The sequence below is a fragment of the Coregonus clupeaformis genome, chromosome 13, assembly GCF_020615455.1.
Source record: "Coregonus clupeaformis isolate EN_2021a chromosome 13, ASM2061545v1, whole genome shotgun sequence".
Classification (NCBI taxonomy): Eukaryota; Metazoa; Chordata; class Actinopteri; order Salmoniformes; family Salmonidae; genus Coregonus; species Coregonus clupeaformis.
This window is the reverse complement of record NC_059204.1, coordinates 33361431-33375391: the sequence shown is the minus strand read 5'-3', so window position 1 is coordinate 33375391 and position 13961 is coordinate 33361431. Positions and strand designations below refer to the sequence as shown.

At 42.3% G+C, this 13961-nt stretch overlaps 1 protein-coding gene across 2 annotated transcripts; it reads left to right on the top strand.

The window, feature by feature from the left end:
* The first annotated feature begins 6862 nt into the window (after positions 1 to 6862).
* On the top strand, positions 6863 to 9336 carry LOC121580151 (H/ACA ribonucleoprotein complex subunit 2-like protein). 2 transcript variants are annotated; one of them, XR_006002985.2, is made up of 5 exons: positions 6863 to 7151; positions 7412 to 7481; positions 7631 to 7736; positions 8207 to 8942; positions 8999 to 9336. XR_006002985.2 is itself a non-coding variant. In XM_041895210.2 (4 exons), the coding sequence occupies exons 1-4, from the start codon at positions 6983 to 6985 to the stop codon at positions 8330 to 8332; spliced, it is 471 nt and encodes a 156-aa protein (XP_041751144.2). In that variant the 5' UTR covers positions 6863 to 6982; the 3' UTR covers positions 8333 to 9336. The 2 variants fall into 2 exon arrangements, 1 of the variants encoding a protein (XP_041751144.2); XM_041895210.2 differs by having other exon boundaries at positions 8207 to 9336.
* The last annotated feature ends 4625 nt before the right edge of the window (positions 9337 to 13961 follow it).

Genomic DNA, 13961 nt, shown 5'->3' with positions numbered 1-13961 from the left:
TTTTTGAGATTCTGTATGAAAAGCGCTAGCTATATAAACAAAATATTATTATTATTAGTCATATGAATGTGTTCGCTATTTACTAACATTCCCAGATATGTGTAGATACTTAATGATATTGTTATACCTCATAAGACCTGGTTGATGAAACATTTAGTTTACTTAGTAATGTGGAAGTTGTGTACGTTTGGAGAGGTAGTATTATTTACACTGCCCTCCAGAATTGTGGTTGTTTCTGTATGTGAACAAGTAACAATGAAGTTCTTGATGTTTGAGAGAATCTGTGATCTTACAGATTGGGATGGTTGTGTAGAATGTGCAGTTACCTGTATCTTATATGAAGGTTGCACCTTTACATTGAAAATGTTGGGATTTATGTATTTATTCAGACAATGTGTTTAGCATTACCCAAAGAGCAATGTGTATATTTTGATGATGCAGCTATGAAATAGTTTCAGCTGGGCAGGTTTGGATCCTCTACCCTACCCTTCTCTCCACTTTTCTTTATCTGGCCTTCTTCGTCTGGTCCTTTTAATGGAAATTGTACTTTGATTGATGCACTTGATTTTATGATCTAATGTACTGCACTTGATGTTATGTACAGTGCCTTCTGGAAGTATTCACACCCCTTGACTTTTTCCACATGTTGTTACAAATTGGGATTAAAATGGATTTAATTGGGGGGTTTTAAACGATCTACACAAAATACTCTAATGTCAAAGTGGAAGAAAAATTCTTGCTTTTTAAAAAAGATGAATGAAAAATACAAAATAAACTATACTGAGCAATGTTCCTTCGTAACACAGAATAAATATCAACCCGAGCAGGGAAGCACGAGATTGAACTTCACTCAACTCTCTAGAGTTTTCCACTTTAGTTAACACTTATCAACGTGTCGCTCTACAGTGGGAATTGTGTTCGAATCAACGCAATATTAGACACTTTCAATGTAGCATACCAAAAACTAAACGAACTATGCAAGACTTAGTATGCAAAACTAACTGCAAGAGATTTTCTTGTAGGCATTAGAGTAGGATTCTATTGCATTGACAGGCATGACTCAGGCACATACTCTATACAGACTGGTGCGCCATAACCAATCAGAGCTGCAGTAGGTCTATATGCAAATAGCCATTGCCATATATGGATCTGTGCCGTTCACTTTGAACTGCTGTGTTTATAGCATGAGCAGTTTGTTTTGATATCAAAGCCAGAGCTGCATGTAGCTAGCCACCTGTACACATTTGTATATATTCTTTGCCAGTTAGTGAGTTATTAGCCCAGTTATAGCTAATATCTAGTTAACAATGGGGGAGTGGTTGCTTCCTACAAGAGCACAAAATGTGTGCATTTCTAGACATCTTTGAAAAGCTAGTCAGGTAAAGAGCTTTTTTGTGTCTGTTGTATTTTGAGACAGTCTTGAATAAGCTAAGTAGCCAATAATGGTATGGGAATAATAGTGCATTTTATATTGTAAAGTGGTTTCTTGCATCAAACAATACAACGTCTTCAGTCACCTCCTTGTCTGAAGGACAAGTGAATAAACAGGTTGTCAAGCCCTGCATGTTTTTTTTCAAAAGTCTCATGGAATGTAGGCCTACATTGAACACCACACATTTGCTGCTACTGTAAACAATGACAGAACAGCTATTTCCATGTTAAAATGTAATGGGATGCAATTTTGTCAATAGTTTTTGATGGTATGCCGCTCTGGTAGGCCTACATTATGATTAAATAGCCACAGTAGCCCACATGGCCACTGTTAAAACTGTAACTTAAAGCGGGTACAGCCTCAGTGTTCACAGTAAATACGCGCTGGAAGTTGCACAGAATTTTCACAATGTTCAAGTTTGCGCTCAGCAGACCTGAAATGTGCTCAGTGCCGGAAAAAATTAGAGGGAACATACAGTTAGGAATCACCTTTTGGCAGAGGTTACAGTTGTGAGTCTTTTTGGGTAAGTCTCTAAGAGCTTTGCACACCTGGAATGTACAATATTTGCCCATTATTCTTTATTATTTTTTACATCTTTTTGTATTATTATTATGATTATTTTACCCATTTTTCTCCCCAATTTCGTGGTAACCAATTGGTAGTTACAGTCTTGTCCCATCGCTGCAACTCCCGTACGGACTCGGAAGAGGCGAAGGTCGAGAGCCGTGCTTCCTCCGAAGCACAACCCAGCCGAGCCGCTCTGCTTCTTGACACAATGCCCGCTTAACCCGGAAGCCACCCGCACCAATGTGTCGGAGGAAACACCGTACACCTGGCGACCGTATCAGCGTGCACTGCGCCCGGCCCGCCACAGGAGTTGCTAGTGCGCGTGGGACAAGAATACGCCAATTGTGCGCCGCCCCATGGGTCTTCCGGTCGCGACCGGGTGTGACAGAGCCTGGACTCGAACCACCATTATTCTTTTTTAAACTCTTCAAACTCTATCAAGTTTGTTGTTGATCATTGCTAGACAGCCATTTTCAAGTCTTGCCATACTTTTTCAAGCCGATTTAAGTCCTTTGTATATTTGGCTTAGTAATAATAAATAATATGCCATTTAGCAGACGCTTTTATCCAAAGCGACTTACAGTCATGTGTGCATATATTTTTACGTATGGGTGGTCCCGGGGATCGAACCCACTACCCTGGCGTTACAAGCGCCATGCTCTACCAATTGAGTGTTTTAGGTTATTATCCTGCTGAAAGGTGAATTTGCCTCCCAGTGTCTGTTGGAAAGCAGACTGAACCAGGTTTGCCTCTAGGATTTTGCCTGTGCTTAGCACTATTTCGTTTCTTTTTATCCCAAAAAAAAGCCTCCCTAGTCCTTGCCAATGATGAGCATATTCATAACATGATGCAGCCACCACCAAGCTTGGTACTCCTTGATGTGTTATGTTGGATTTAACCCCAAACATAATGCGTTGTATTCAGGACAAAAAGTTAATTTATTTGCAGTATTACTTTAGTTTGTTTTGGAATATGTGTATTTTGGTCACCTCCCGAGAGGCGCAGTGGTCTAAGGCACTGCATCGCACTGCTAGCTGTGCCACTAGAGATCCTGGTTCAAATCCAGGCTCTGTTGTAGCCGGCCGCGACCGGGAGACCCATGGGGTGGCGCATAATTGGTCCAGGGTAGGGGAGGGAATGGCCGGCAGGGATGTAGCTCAGTTGGTAGCGCCAGGGTTCGATTCCCACGGGGGGCCAGTATGAAAAATAAAAAAATGATGTATGCACTCACTAACTGTAAGATGCTAAATGACGTAAATGTACAGGCTTCCTTCTTTTCACTCGGTCATTTAGTATTGTATTGTATTGTATTGTATTGTATTGTATTGTATTGTATTGTAGCGTAACTACAAAGTTGTTGATCCATCCTCAGTTTTCTCCTATCACAGCCATTAAACTCTAACTGTTTTAAAATCACCATTGTCCTCATCGTCAAATCCCTGAGCGTTTTCCGTCCTCCCCGGCAACTGAGTTAGGAAGGACACCTGTCTCTTTGTAGTGACTGGGTGTATTGATACACCATCCAAAGCATAATTTAGCCAAAGTAGTTAATTTATTGTTTTGTAATTAAGATATAGTCCTGAATTAGTCAGTCAGCAGAGAGTTAAAGCAACAGTACAAAAGTGCAAACTGGACCCTGGTTTTATGGACATAAACAATCAATAGTTTTTCCTGTACAGTGCTATATTTGTAACATATAGTGTGCAGGCACCCCATTTTAAGCTGTTTGACCACAGTAAAAGTCCAGCAACACTTCCTATGACCTAGCTTTTTGTTCAAACTCATCTGTTTTGTACAGATAACTGTGTACTGTGCAATATGTATGTCCAATGTGAAAAACGGATTGTATTTAAGTTGTGCTATGTAATGTTTAAGCATCTACCTGATGAGGTCATGCATGTTCTCCTGGAATTATTTAATAAGAGTTGGAGTGAGGGGGTTATACCTTCCGGTTAGAAACGTGCAGTAATATTACCTTTTGTAAATGTCAAAGTGGATTCCATAAAGGTAGCTCTACTTTGGATGCATTAGTAAAGGTGAACAATGAATTTGAAAAAACTCTGGTCATGAAAGAAGTAATGGCTACTGTCTTTTTTTACATTGAAAAGGCTTATGACACTATGTGGAGAAAAGGCCTACTGATTAAGATGGAAAGACTTGTTATTGGTGGATATTATATACAGTGAGGGAAAAAAGTATTTGATCCCCTGCTGATTTTGTAAGTTTGCCCCCTGACAAAGACATGATCAGTCTATAATTTTAATGGTAGGTTTATTTGAACAGTGAGAGACAGAATAACAACAAAAAAAATCCAGAAAAACACATGTCAAAAATGTTATAAATTGATTTGCATTTTAATGAGGGAAATAAGTATTTGACCCCTCTGCAAAACATGACTTAGTACTTGGTGGCTAAACCCTTTTTGGCAATCACAGAGGTCAGACGTTTCTTGTAGTTGGCCACCAGGTTTGCACACATCTCAGGAGGGATTTTGTCCCACTCCTCTTTGCAGATCTTCTCCAAGTCATTAAGGTTTCGAGCCTGACGTTTGGCAACTCAAACCTTCAGCTCCCTCCACAGATTTTCTATGGGATTAAGGTCTGGAGACTGGCTAGGCCACTCCAGGACCTTAATGTGCTTCTTCTTGAGCCACTCCTTTGTTGCCTTGGCTGTGTGTTTTGGGTCATTGTCATGCTGGAATACCCATCCACAACACATTTTCAATGCCCTGGCTGAGGGAAGGAGGTTCTCACCCAAGATTTGACGGTACATGGCCCCGTCCATCTTCCCTTTGATGCGGTGAAGTTGTCCTGTCCCCTTAGCAGTAAAAAAAACCCAAAGCATAATGTTTCTACCTCCATGTTTGACGGTGGGGATGGTGTTCTTGGGGTCATCGGCAGCATTCCTCCTCCTCCAAACACGGCGAGTTGAGTTGATGCCAAAGAGCTCGATTTTGGTCTCATCTGACCACAACACTTTCACCCAGTTCTCCTCTGCATCATTCAGATGTTCATTGGCAAACTTCAGAAGGGTATGTATATGTGCTTTCTTGAGCAGGGGGACCTTGCGGGCGCTGCAGGATTTCAGTCCTTCACGGCGTAGTGTGTTACCAATTGTTTCCTTGGTGACTATGGTCCCAGCTGCCTTGAGATCATTGACAAGATCCTCCCGTGTAGTTCTGGGCTGATTCCTCACCGTTCTCATGATCATTGCAACTCCACGAGGTGAGATCTTGCATGGAGCCCCAGGCTGAGGGAGATTGACAGTCATTTTTGTGTTTCTTCCATTAGCGAATAATCGCACCAACTGTTGTCACCTTCTCACCAAGCTGCTTGGCGATGGTCTTGTAGCCCATTCCAGCCTTGTGTAGGTCTACAATCTTGTCCCTGACATCCTTGGAGAGCTCTTTGGTCTTGGCCATGGTGGAGAGTTTGGAATCTGATTGATTTATTGCTTCTGTGGACAGGTGTCTTTTATACAGGTAACAAGCTGAGATTAGGAGCACTCCCTTTAAGAGTGTGCTCCTAATCTCAGCTCGTTACCTGTATAAAAGACACCTGGGAGCCAGAAATCTTTCTGATTGAGAGGGGGTCAAATACTTATTTCCCTCATTAAAATGCAAATCAATTTATAAAATTTTTGACATGCGTTTTTCTGGATTTTTTTGTTGTTATTATGTCTCTCACTGTTCAAATAAACCTACCATTAAAATTATAGACGGATCATTTCTTTGTCAGTGGGCAAACATACAAAATCAGCAGGGAATCAAATACTTCTTTCCCTCACTGTAACTGGGCTTTGTCCTTCTTATTTAATCGCTCTTTTCGAGTTGAAATAGGATCCATTTTATCTGATATCTATGGAGTTGACAATAGTATTCCTGAAGGCAGTGCTATCAGTCCTATTTTGTTCAACATTATGATTAACGATGTGTTTTCGAATGTAGGTAGGTGTATTGGGGCTTCCCTATATGCTGATGATGGAGCTATTTGGAAGAGGTGAAGGAATGTCTCTCGTGATCAGATCTATTCAACAAGCTATAGTGGATGTTGACAGATGGTCGATTGACTGGGGTTTTAAATTGTCAGTGGCGAAGTCTTGTATGTTCTTCTCGAAGAAGAAAGTTGCTGATAATATACAGTTGTTTCTGTATGGACAGCCTATGGGGTGGGTTTCTAAGTACAAATATTTGGGTCTATGGTTCAATGAGCGATATACATGGAAAGATCTGTCTGTATTTAATAGTTTATCATCTGGTAAATCTAATAGGAGTGACCTACTATTGGAGGTATTAATGTTATAATGGAGAATTGAGAGACTGGGTGTAGTAGTGAGATTCTGCTGGGTCCCAGCACATTTGGGTGTGGAAGGGAATGAAATTGTTGACCAGTAAGCTAAAAGAGCTTTGAAACGAGATATAATTGATATTAATGTTCCACTGGGTAGAGGTGAGGCCAAATGTAAGATCAGTGACATTTTTATAGATGTGTGGCAGAAGAGATGGAACTCTGAGCACAAGGGCCGGCATTTATATGCCCTCCAAAGAAAGGTCGATGGACCAAGCATGTGAATGGTTTGTGTCTGGAGGGTATGGTCGATGAAAAGGTGGAGCACGTGTTGTTATATTGTTATAAGTATGTTGAAGAGAGGTAAAGATTGAAGTGTAGGGTCATTGAGGTTGGGGGTGTTGGAAGGGATTTTGGGGATGGGGGAGGGTCTATTAGAAGGTAGTAGGGCTCTATTTTTTTTAAAGTACTGAGTTAGGTAGGAGGATTTAGAAATGTTGTAAACCGTGATTGACCACACACTCCAGCACAGTAGGTGGCGGCATGCACCTTTAACATTGATTTGCGGACCGCCATTATATCATAGAAGAAGAAGAACACGTGTTTAGTTTTTTTTTTGCCTTGCGACGGAGCACGCTGCTAACCGCGAGAAAACTACCTAAAACAATAAGTAAGTTCTGCATTATCTCTCAGAAACATGACCAAGGTAAAGAAGGAAAAGGGCATCAAGGAGGAGGAGGCTGGAGCGACGGAGACTGTAGTGACAGAGAAATCCTATCAAGAGTTGATCGCAAACATCAACCCAATTGCTAATCCGCTGGCCACTAAGAAGCTAAGCAAGAAGCTCTACAAATGTGTCAAAAAAGGTAAATAACTATACATATTATATTTTCATATTGACAAACAAATGCTAACAATATGGTTGACATTAGATTTCCAAATAGTAACCAGCAAGGTAACGTTAGCCAGCCTGCTAATGTTAGCTTGGTGAACAGTTAGTTAGCACATGTCCTAGCTAGCCACTAAGTAGCTAACGTTTAGTAGTTGGCAAGTGAGCCGAGTGGTGCTAGTTACTTCAGCTAACTTTCCGTTAGTTTTTTACGTGCAACTCCAATGTCCTTTTCAGCATCTAAGCTCAAACAAATTCGCCGTGGAGTGAAAGAAGTTCAGAAGTTCATCAACAAAGGAGAAACTGGGTAAGTTGGTTGGTTAGCTAGCTAATTCATTTAGCCTGTACTGTTTTTGTAGTTAACTAGATATCTAACGTTATTCTGCCGGTAGTTACTATCGTATCAGATCAAATGCGTGATTCTCTAGCTAGATACAATTGTTCTTTTATTTGCAGGATTGTGGTGTTGGCTGGAGATACTCTTCCAATCGATGTTTACTGCCATCTACCCGTCATGTGTGAGGACAGAAGTCTGCCATATGCCTATATTCCCTCAAAAGTGGTGAGTATTGCAAACCATAAGGCCTACCTAGGAATGGCGAAGGTACATTACAAAATCGTATTTCACGTCATTGTCCACGGAGTTTTGAAACTACAGTGCGCTACATGGTTCAATACATCTATCGGCACAATCAAGTTTTTCAAATCGCCACCGTCTTGGAGCTGAAATTGATCATGTATACTGTGCTAATGATGATACAAAAAGAGGAATGGAGAGGAATGTACAATATGGCAAACCTCTGGCTTACTTTTCTAATGAGTTTTGAGAAGGATGTGAGGAGTACCTTTTTAAAGTAACCCTGCCATGTCTCAGTTGGTAGAGCATGGCGTTTGCAATGCCAGGGTCGTGGGTTCGCTTCCCACGGGGGGCCAGTATAAAAAAAATAATGTATGCACTCACTAACTGTAAGTCGCTCTGGATAAGAGCGTCTGCTAAATGACTAAAATGTAAATGTGTCTTTGTCTCCTCAGGACCTTGGTTCGTCTGCAGGCTCAAAGCGGCCCACCTGCGTCATCATGATCAAATCTCATGAGGACTATAAGGAGGCCTATGATGAGTGTTTCGAGGAGGTCTCTGCCCTGCCCAAACCCCTCTGAACCCGTTCACTGACTAGTAGAATCATATTGTATCTGAGAATGTCTGGCTGTAGGCAGAATGAATGGGGGGGGGTGTATATTAACTGACTAACCCTAGAGCCAAGCTGCAGTGTGGTGTGTTATTTCAATCTCTGTATACATCGATACCCCAGCAGTGATCCCCAGTCCCCTCAATGTCATCTTTGTTTGTTTTGGTTATTACATGTCAACGGTGACTGTGAAGGTTGATGACACAGCGTTCTTTGGTGTTTTAAGTAGGTGCTGACTTGAAACAGGACGTGATACATTTATTTTTCCTCATTCGGTGGGATCCATGCATTGTCTACAGCCAGATATGAATATGCCTACGACGTACATTGTTTTTATTGTGTGCTTTCATAACTTGTGTTATTTCAATGTCAAAACTACTATGGGTTGCGCTCCTTTTAAAACATCCATTTTGGTATGAAAATAAATCTGCACACGGATTCTATTTTGTTTTCAAGTAAGCAGAAATACTATTTTATGAATTGTAATCCGCCTCGTTGTGTTTGAATGGTCAGGACTCGGGTTAGGTTACAGATCATTGTAATCCGCCTCGTTGTGTTTGAATGGTCAGGACTCGGGTTAGGTTACAGATCATTGTAATCCGCCTCGTTGTGTTTGAATGGTCAGGACTCGGGTTAGGTTACAGATCATGTAATTAGCTTATCTTGTGTATTTTGACAGATCTAAGTGAGTGACCATATGGGACAACATGTTTCCTGCTCAGTTAAGCATTACATTATTTCTTGCCATCCCATTCTGATGGGTTTGATCATTGCAGTTGTAAACTTCTGTATCGTAACTCATACTTTTACTTTTTCATCGTTTTGTCTTAGTTGTATCTTCTAATTTGTATTTTGTCACAGGCATATTGACATTCCCCTTTGCATAGGTTATTCATATTCTTGCTTTGAGGAAGATATATTGGCATGTGATACAATGCTGTATTGATGCAATAAATACCCCTTTGTTTTTTGGTACATCTCAATGCAATGTCTGCTTTACTTTCGGAGTGGGGGAATACATTTACATCATGAAGGCAACGATGGTGACTGAGAAAATGAACGTCCTCAATGTTTGTTTTGCAAAAGCCTAGGTGGGCATTTGAGATCACAATTATTAAATATGAGGCCAATATGGTAGCAACATTAACTTAGTAGGCGTTCACCTTTTCACAAATGCGCTTGATGTATTTTCACAATTTAGACTCATTTCCAAATAAATGTCTTGGTTATTTATCTGTAAGAACAAATTGATCTGAATGTCTCAATCTATTTGTATGCATATAGCACTAGCTCTTGGAGCAGGTTGTAGGCAAAATTATCCTATGATACTGAGTGGTTCACACATCCATAAAACGTATGGTATTACTAACAACCACAAGGTGTCAGTACTGTCACGTTTTAATGTAGGCAACTGGTGGGCCCCTTTATGTAGGCCTGCAGATACACCCCCCCCAAAAAAAAAAACGTAATGTTGAGCGTTAGAATCGTACAATACACATGATGCAATTTGCTAATTTGTTTGAGCATTAGCAGTTTTTCTGTTATGTCAGTCACTGACAGTCACTTAATTAGCCCATGTCAGCAAAAACATTTTTAGTTAAGTTAGCTGGCTAGAGACTATTTAAACTTGTAATCATGGTCAAATTACCGACCACGGAGCCCCCATTGATTTTGTTAGTCACTCTCACTCAGATATCTTAGACTGCAAAAAAAAATCTCCACGCTATGGCAAAATTAGTAAAATTGCAGGAAATTAGCTGTAAAACTGCAAATTTTACTCTCCGCCCCATGGCAAAATGTGTATAATTGTATGAAATGTGTTACACAATTGCAAGTCTTCTCTCCGCCTCATGGCAAAATGTGTAGAAATGCAGCAAATTTAATTCTAAAACTTCAATTTATTCTCTCCGCTGTCATGAGAGGGGCCGCTTATATGTTTTGCTCGTAAGGTACAGGGGCCTCCCAACAAAATGTCACTTAGGCTAGGTCCAGCTCTGACTGCACACCCACAAGCCACTGCGGCCCCTCATAATGAGTTCTGATTTTTTGGTGGCCCCCAACCCCATCAAAGTTGCCCATCCCTGATGTAGAAATATCCCTCCACTAGGTGTGAGTGTTGTCCTGTTGGTACCCTCACTTGGCATTGAGTCAAGACTTCCACCTGCTGTTATTCCAGCTTTATTTTTTAAAACCCATTATTATACAGTCTGGTTTTCATAATGCATTAGTGCTTGGGCTCTGACCTTCAACAGAACATTTCACAAAATATTATGGCCGCTTTCCCTCAACCATTCTGTGTCAACTGAATAGGGTGAATCAAATCAAATCACATTTTATTTGTCATATGCGCCGAAAACAAAAGGTGTAGACTACCTGAAATACTTACGAGCCCTTTCCCAACGATGCAGAGATTTAAAAAAATAATCAGGGTAGTGCTGCTCTTTATTTGGTGAGCAAACACTTGGCATGTTGGCTGTTGAAACAGTCTGTGAACCCCTCTCTCTCCTCAGTCCCCACCAGGCCAAGATTTATGTTGCTTGTTTTTTCTGTGTTGACATTTAAAATATTTCTTGCCAAAAAATCCACCAATACTGTCTTTGTTGTGTTTAGCTCTATTTTGCCCAAGTCATTACAAAAGCAGAAGAGCCATGTCTCAGTCCTTCAGAGCACAATGGTTTTAACAGGGCAACATCCAAGAAGGAACTTGAACTGAAGATTATTTTTAGTACTTTCTAGATATAATTCCTGGAATTATTAACCTCGATGTCTACTTACAAGGATGGAGATAATCCTTTCCATTTTGGATCATCTCTTCCCAGTCTGGTGGATATAAACGGATATTATTTTGCTTTGAATTCATATATATTTTATTTGAGACCAAGGTATTTATTTGAGATTACCTAAATGGGCAAGGATAATAATAATAATATAATATAATATGCCATTTAGCAGACGTTACAAGCGCCGTGCTCTACCAGCTGAGCTACAGAGGACCACCAGGATAGGGAGTTGATTAGATATTTTACCATTGATTAGATATTTTCCCATTGTAAATGTTTTTTCTTCTCAGGTAAGATTTAACGTCCTCTGGTAGTAGTAGTCAAGGTTTATATCTGTATTTTTCTTTCTTTAAAGATAAGTATACTCTCACCTTGGTGCCTGAAACATCTATGTAGTTTTCGAGGGGTCATTTGTCTATAGAAAACACATTTATTTAATTTTTTCCCCAAATGTATTTAGGAGCTAAAGAAGGGGTAAACTTGTTGACAGTATTCTTAAGAGACTGGAAGAGTACTCACTGCAGATGGTTTAATTGTCTATAGAATGATACAGTAGTTAGAGAACAGAACAATGTTGTGCAGTTGGAGCAATGGAGGTCATGACCAACCAAGGACGTGTGCATGTCCTTCCCTGCGTGACACGTGGCTGGCTGTTGGGGGCCCTGTTTCCACAACAGAACACCTCAGTGGCAGAGGAGGAAGGGAAGGATGGTGGCACGGGTGGCCAGTGTCCCGGAGCAGGGTGACAGGAACAGAACTATGTGCTGCTCTCTCTCCGTTTACCAAACAAGCGTCACATGTCAGCTCTGTTTTAGTAAACAGCATGGTGGGTGGATGGAGCGGAACCCTCAGGTTTTAGTAAACAGCATGGTGGGTGGATGGAGCGGAACCCTCAGGTTTTAGTAAACAGCATGGTGGGTGGATGGAGCGGAACCCTCAGGTTTTAGTAAACAGCATGGTGGGTGGATGGAGCGGAACCCTCAGGTTTGGGATGAGGGCTGCTCTCTGATACAACCTGACTTCTTCAGAATGACCTTCATTCTGTGTGTGTGTTAAGAAATCCAGAAAATGTCTTCCTATTTGTCGTTTGTTCCATCTGTCCTCTACACATCCCTCATAGCCCTCCCTTCCCAGTCAAGTGCAGCCTAGCTGAACCTCTGTGGCACCTTACAACCGTAGGTGGTTGGACAAAGACTCGGAGCATTTGACATGACCGTGTCATTTGGATGTTATCTTAAATTTAAAAAATCATAATTTGGGAGGGGGTGCTTACATTTGTCCTGTTACACACTTGTACAAGTGTGTAATGGAAATGTGTTTATTGCATATCCCAACTCCCCCTGAGACACCTGCAGGGAGTGTGGTCACGGCCATGGTCCTGTCTGGTTGTGAGGGTGATGGTGATTATGATGTTGTTATCCAAAACAAGGTAGGGACAATAAATTGGGACTGACTGACTGACCCGTAGGCCTACAGTAAATTGGGACTGACTGACTGACTAATCAACAAATAATAATGATTAGTTATTTATAATGCAAGGTTCTTTGTAGATCAGTCGGTCAGCAGTCACCTGCACTGTCTGCTGCCATGTCGAACAATCCCCTTCACTCTCTCTTTCTCTGTCATTTCTTATCTCTCTTTATCTGCTCCTATTTTCTCTCCATGTTCCTCTCTGTCCTTTTCTCTCTGACAGTGCTTTATTGACATGTTCAACGTCTTAGCGGGCTGTCAGAGGGAGATCCATGGATGAGCAGCTGAGATAGAAAGACATAGAGAGGGCAGACAGGAAGGCAGGCAGGAAGACAGGAAGGCAGGAAGGCAGGCAGGAAGGAAGGCAGGCAGGAAGGACGGCAGGCAGGAAGACAGGAAGGCAGGAAGACAGGCAGGAAGGTCGGCAGGAAGACAGGCAGGAAGACAGGCAGGAAGACAGGCAGGAAGACAGGCAGGAAGGCAGGCAGGAATGCAGGAAGGCAGGCAGGACGGCAGGAAGGCAGGCAGGAAGGAAGGCAGGAAGGCAGGCAGGAAGGCAGGCAGGCAGGACGGCAGGCAGGCAGGAAGGCAAGCAGGATGCAGGGAGAAAAGCAGGCAGGAAGGAAGGCAGGCAGGAAGGAAGGAAGGCAGGCAGGGCGGCAGGAAGGAAGGCAGGCAGGCAGGCAGGAAGGACGGCAGGAAAGAAGGCAGGCAGGAAGGCAGGAAGGCAGGAAGGAAGGCAGGCAGGCAGGAAGGCAGGCAGGCAGGACGGCAGGAAGGCAGGCAGGAAGGCAGGCATGATGGCAGGAAGGCAGGCAGGACGGCAGGACGGCAGGCAGGAAGGCAGGCAGGAAGGCAGGCAGCGGCACCAAAGGCCATCTCCTCCTGTGGCATGGCCTTATGAAACACATGCAGCTGTGTCATCCCCCTGGTCCTCTCCCTCTCCTCTCTGTGCTGCGAGCTGGATGAGTTATTTAGAGTTTGGCTTTGTCCGTGTGTATGTTTATTGTGTCAACAGTGCACCTGCTGCCTGCCTCCCCCTCCCTAACTCACCGTAGCACGCGCCATAACCTAACACGTGCCGTTTCCCCTAATCTCCTCACTCACCGAGAGTACAACTCTGCCCCAGGTCACACTGCTGGGCATCCCAACATCAACCAACATGTTAACTCTCTGTTTACCACCCATCTCCACACGCCCCCATCTAGCTGACACCCGTTTTTTTACTGATTGATATTACTTTGTTCTGGTTTATTTTAAACACTTTGCTCAAGATGTGGATCAAGTTTTATACTTGATTCAGGCTCTCTTCCCCTCTCTCAACCCCTATCGCTCTCTCTCCATCTCTCT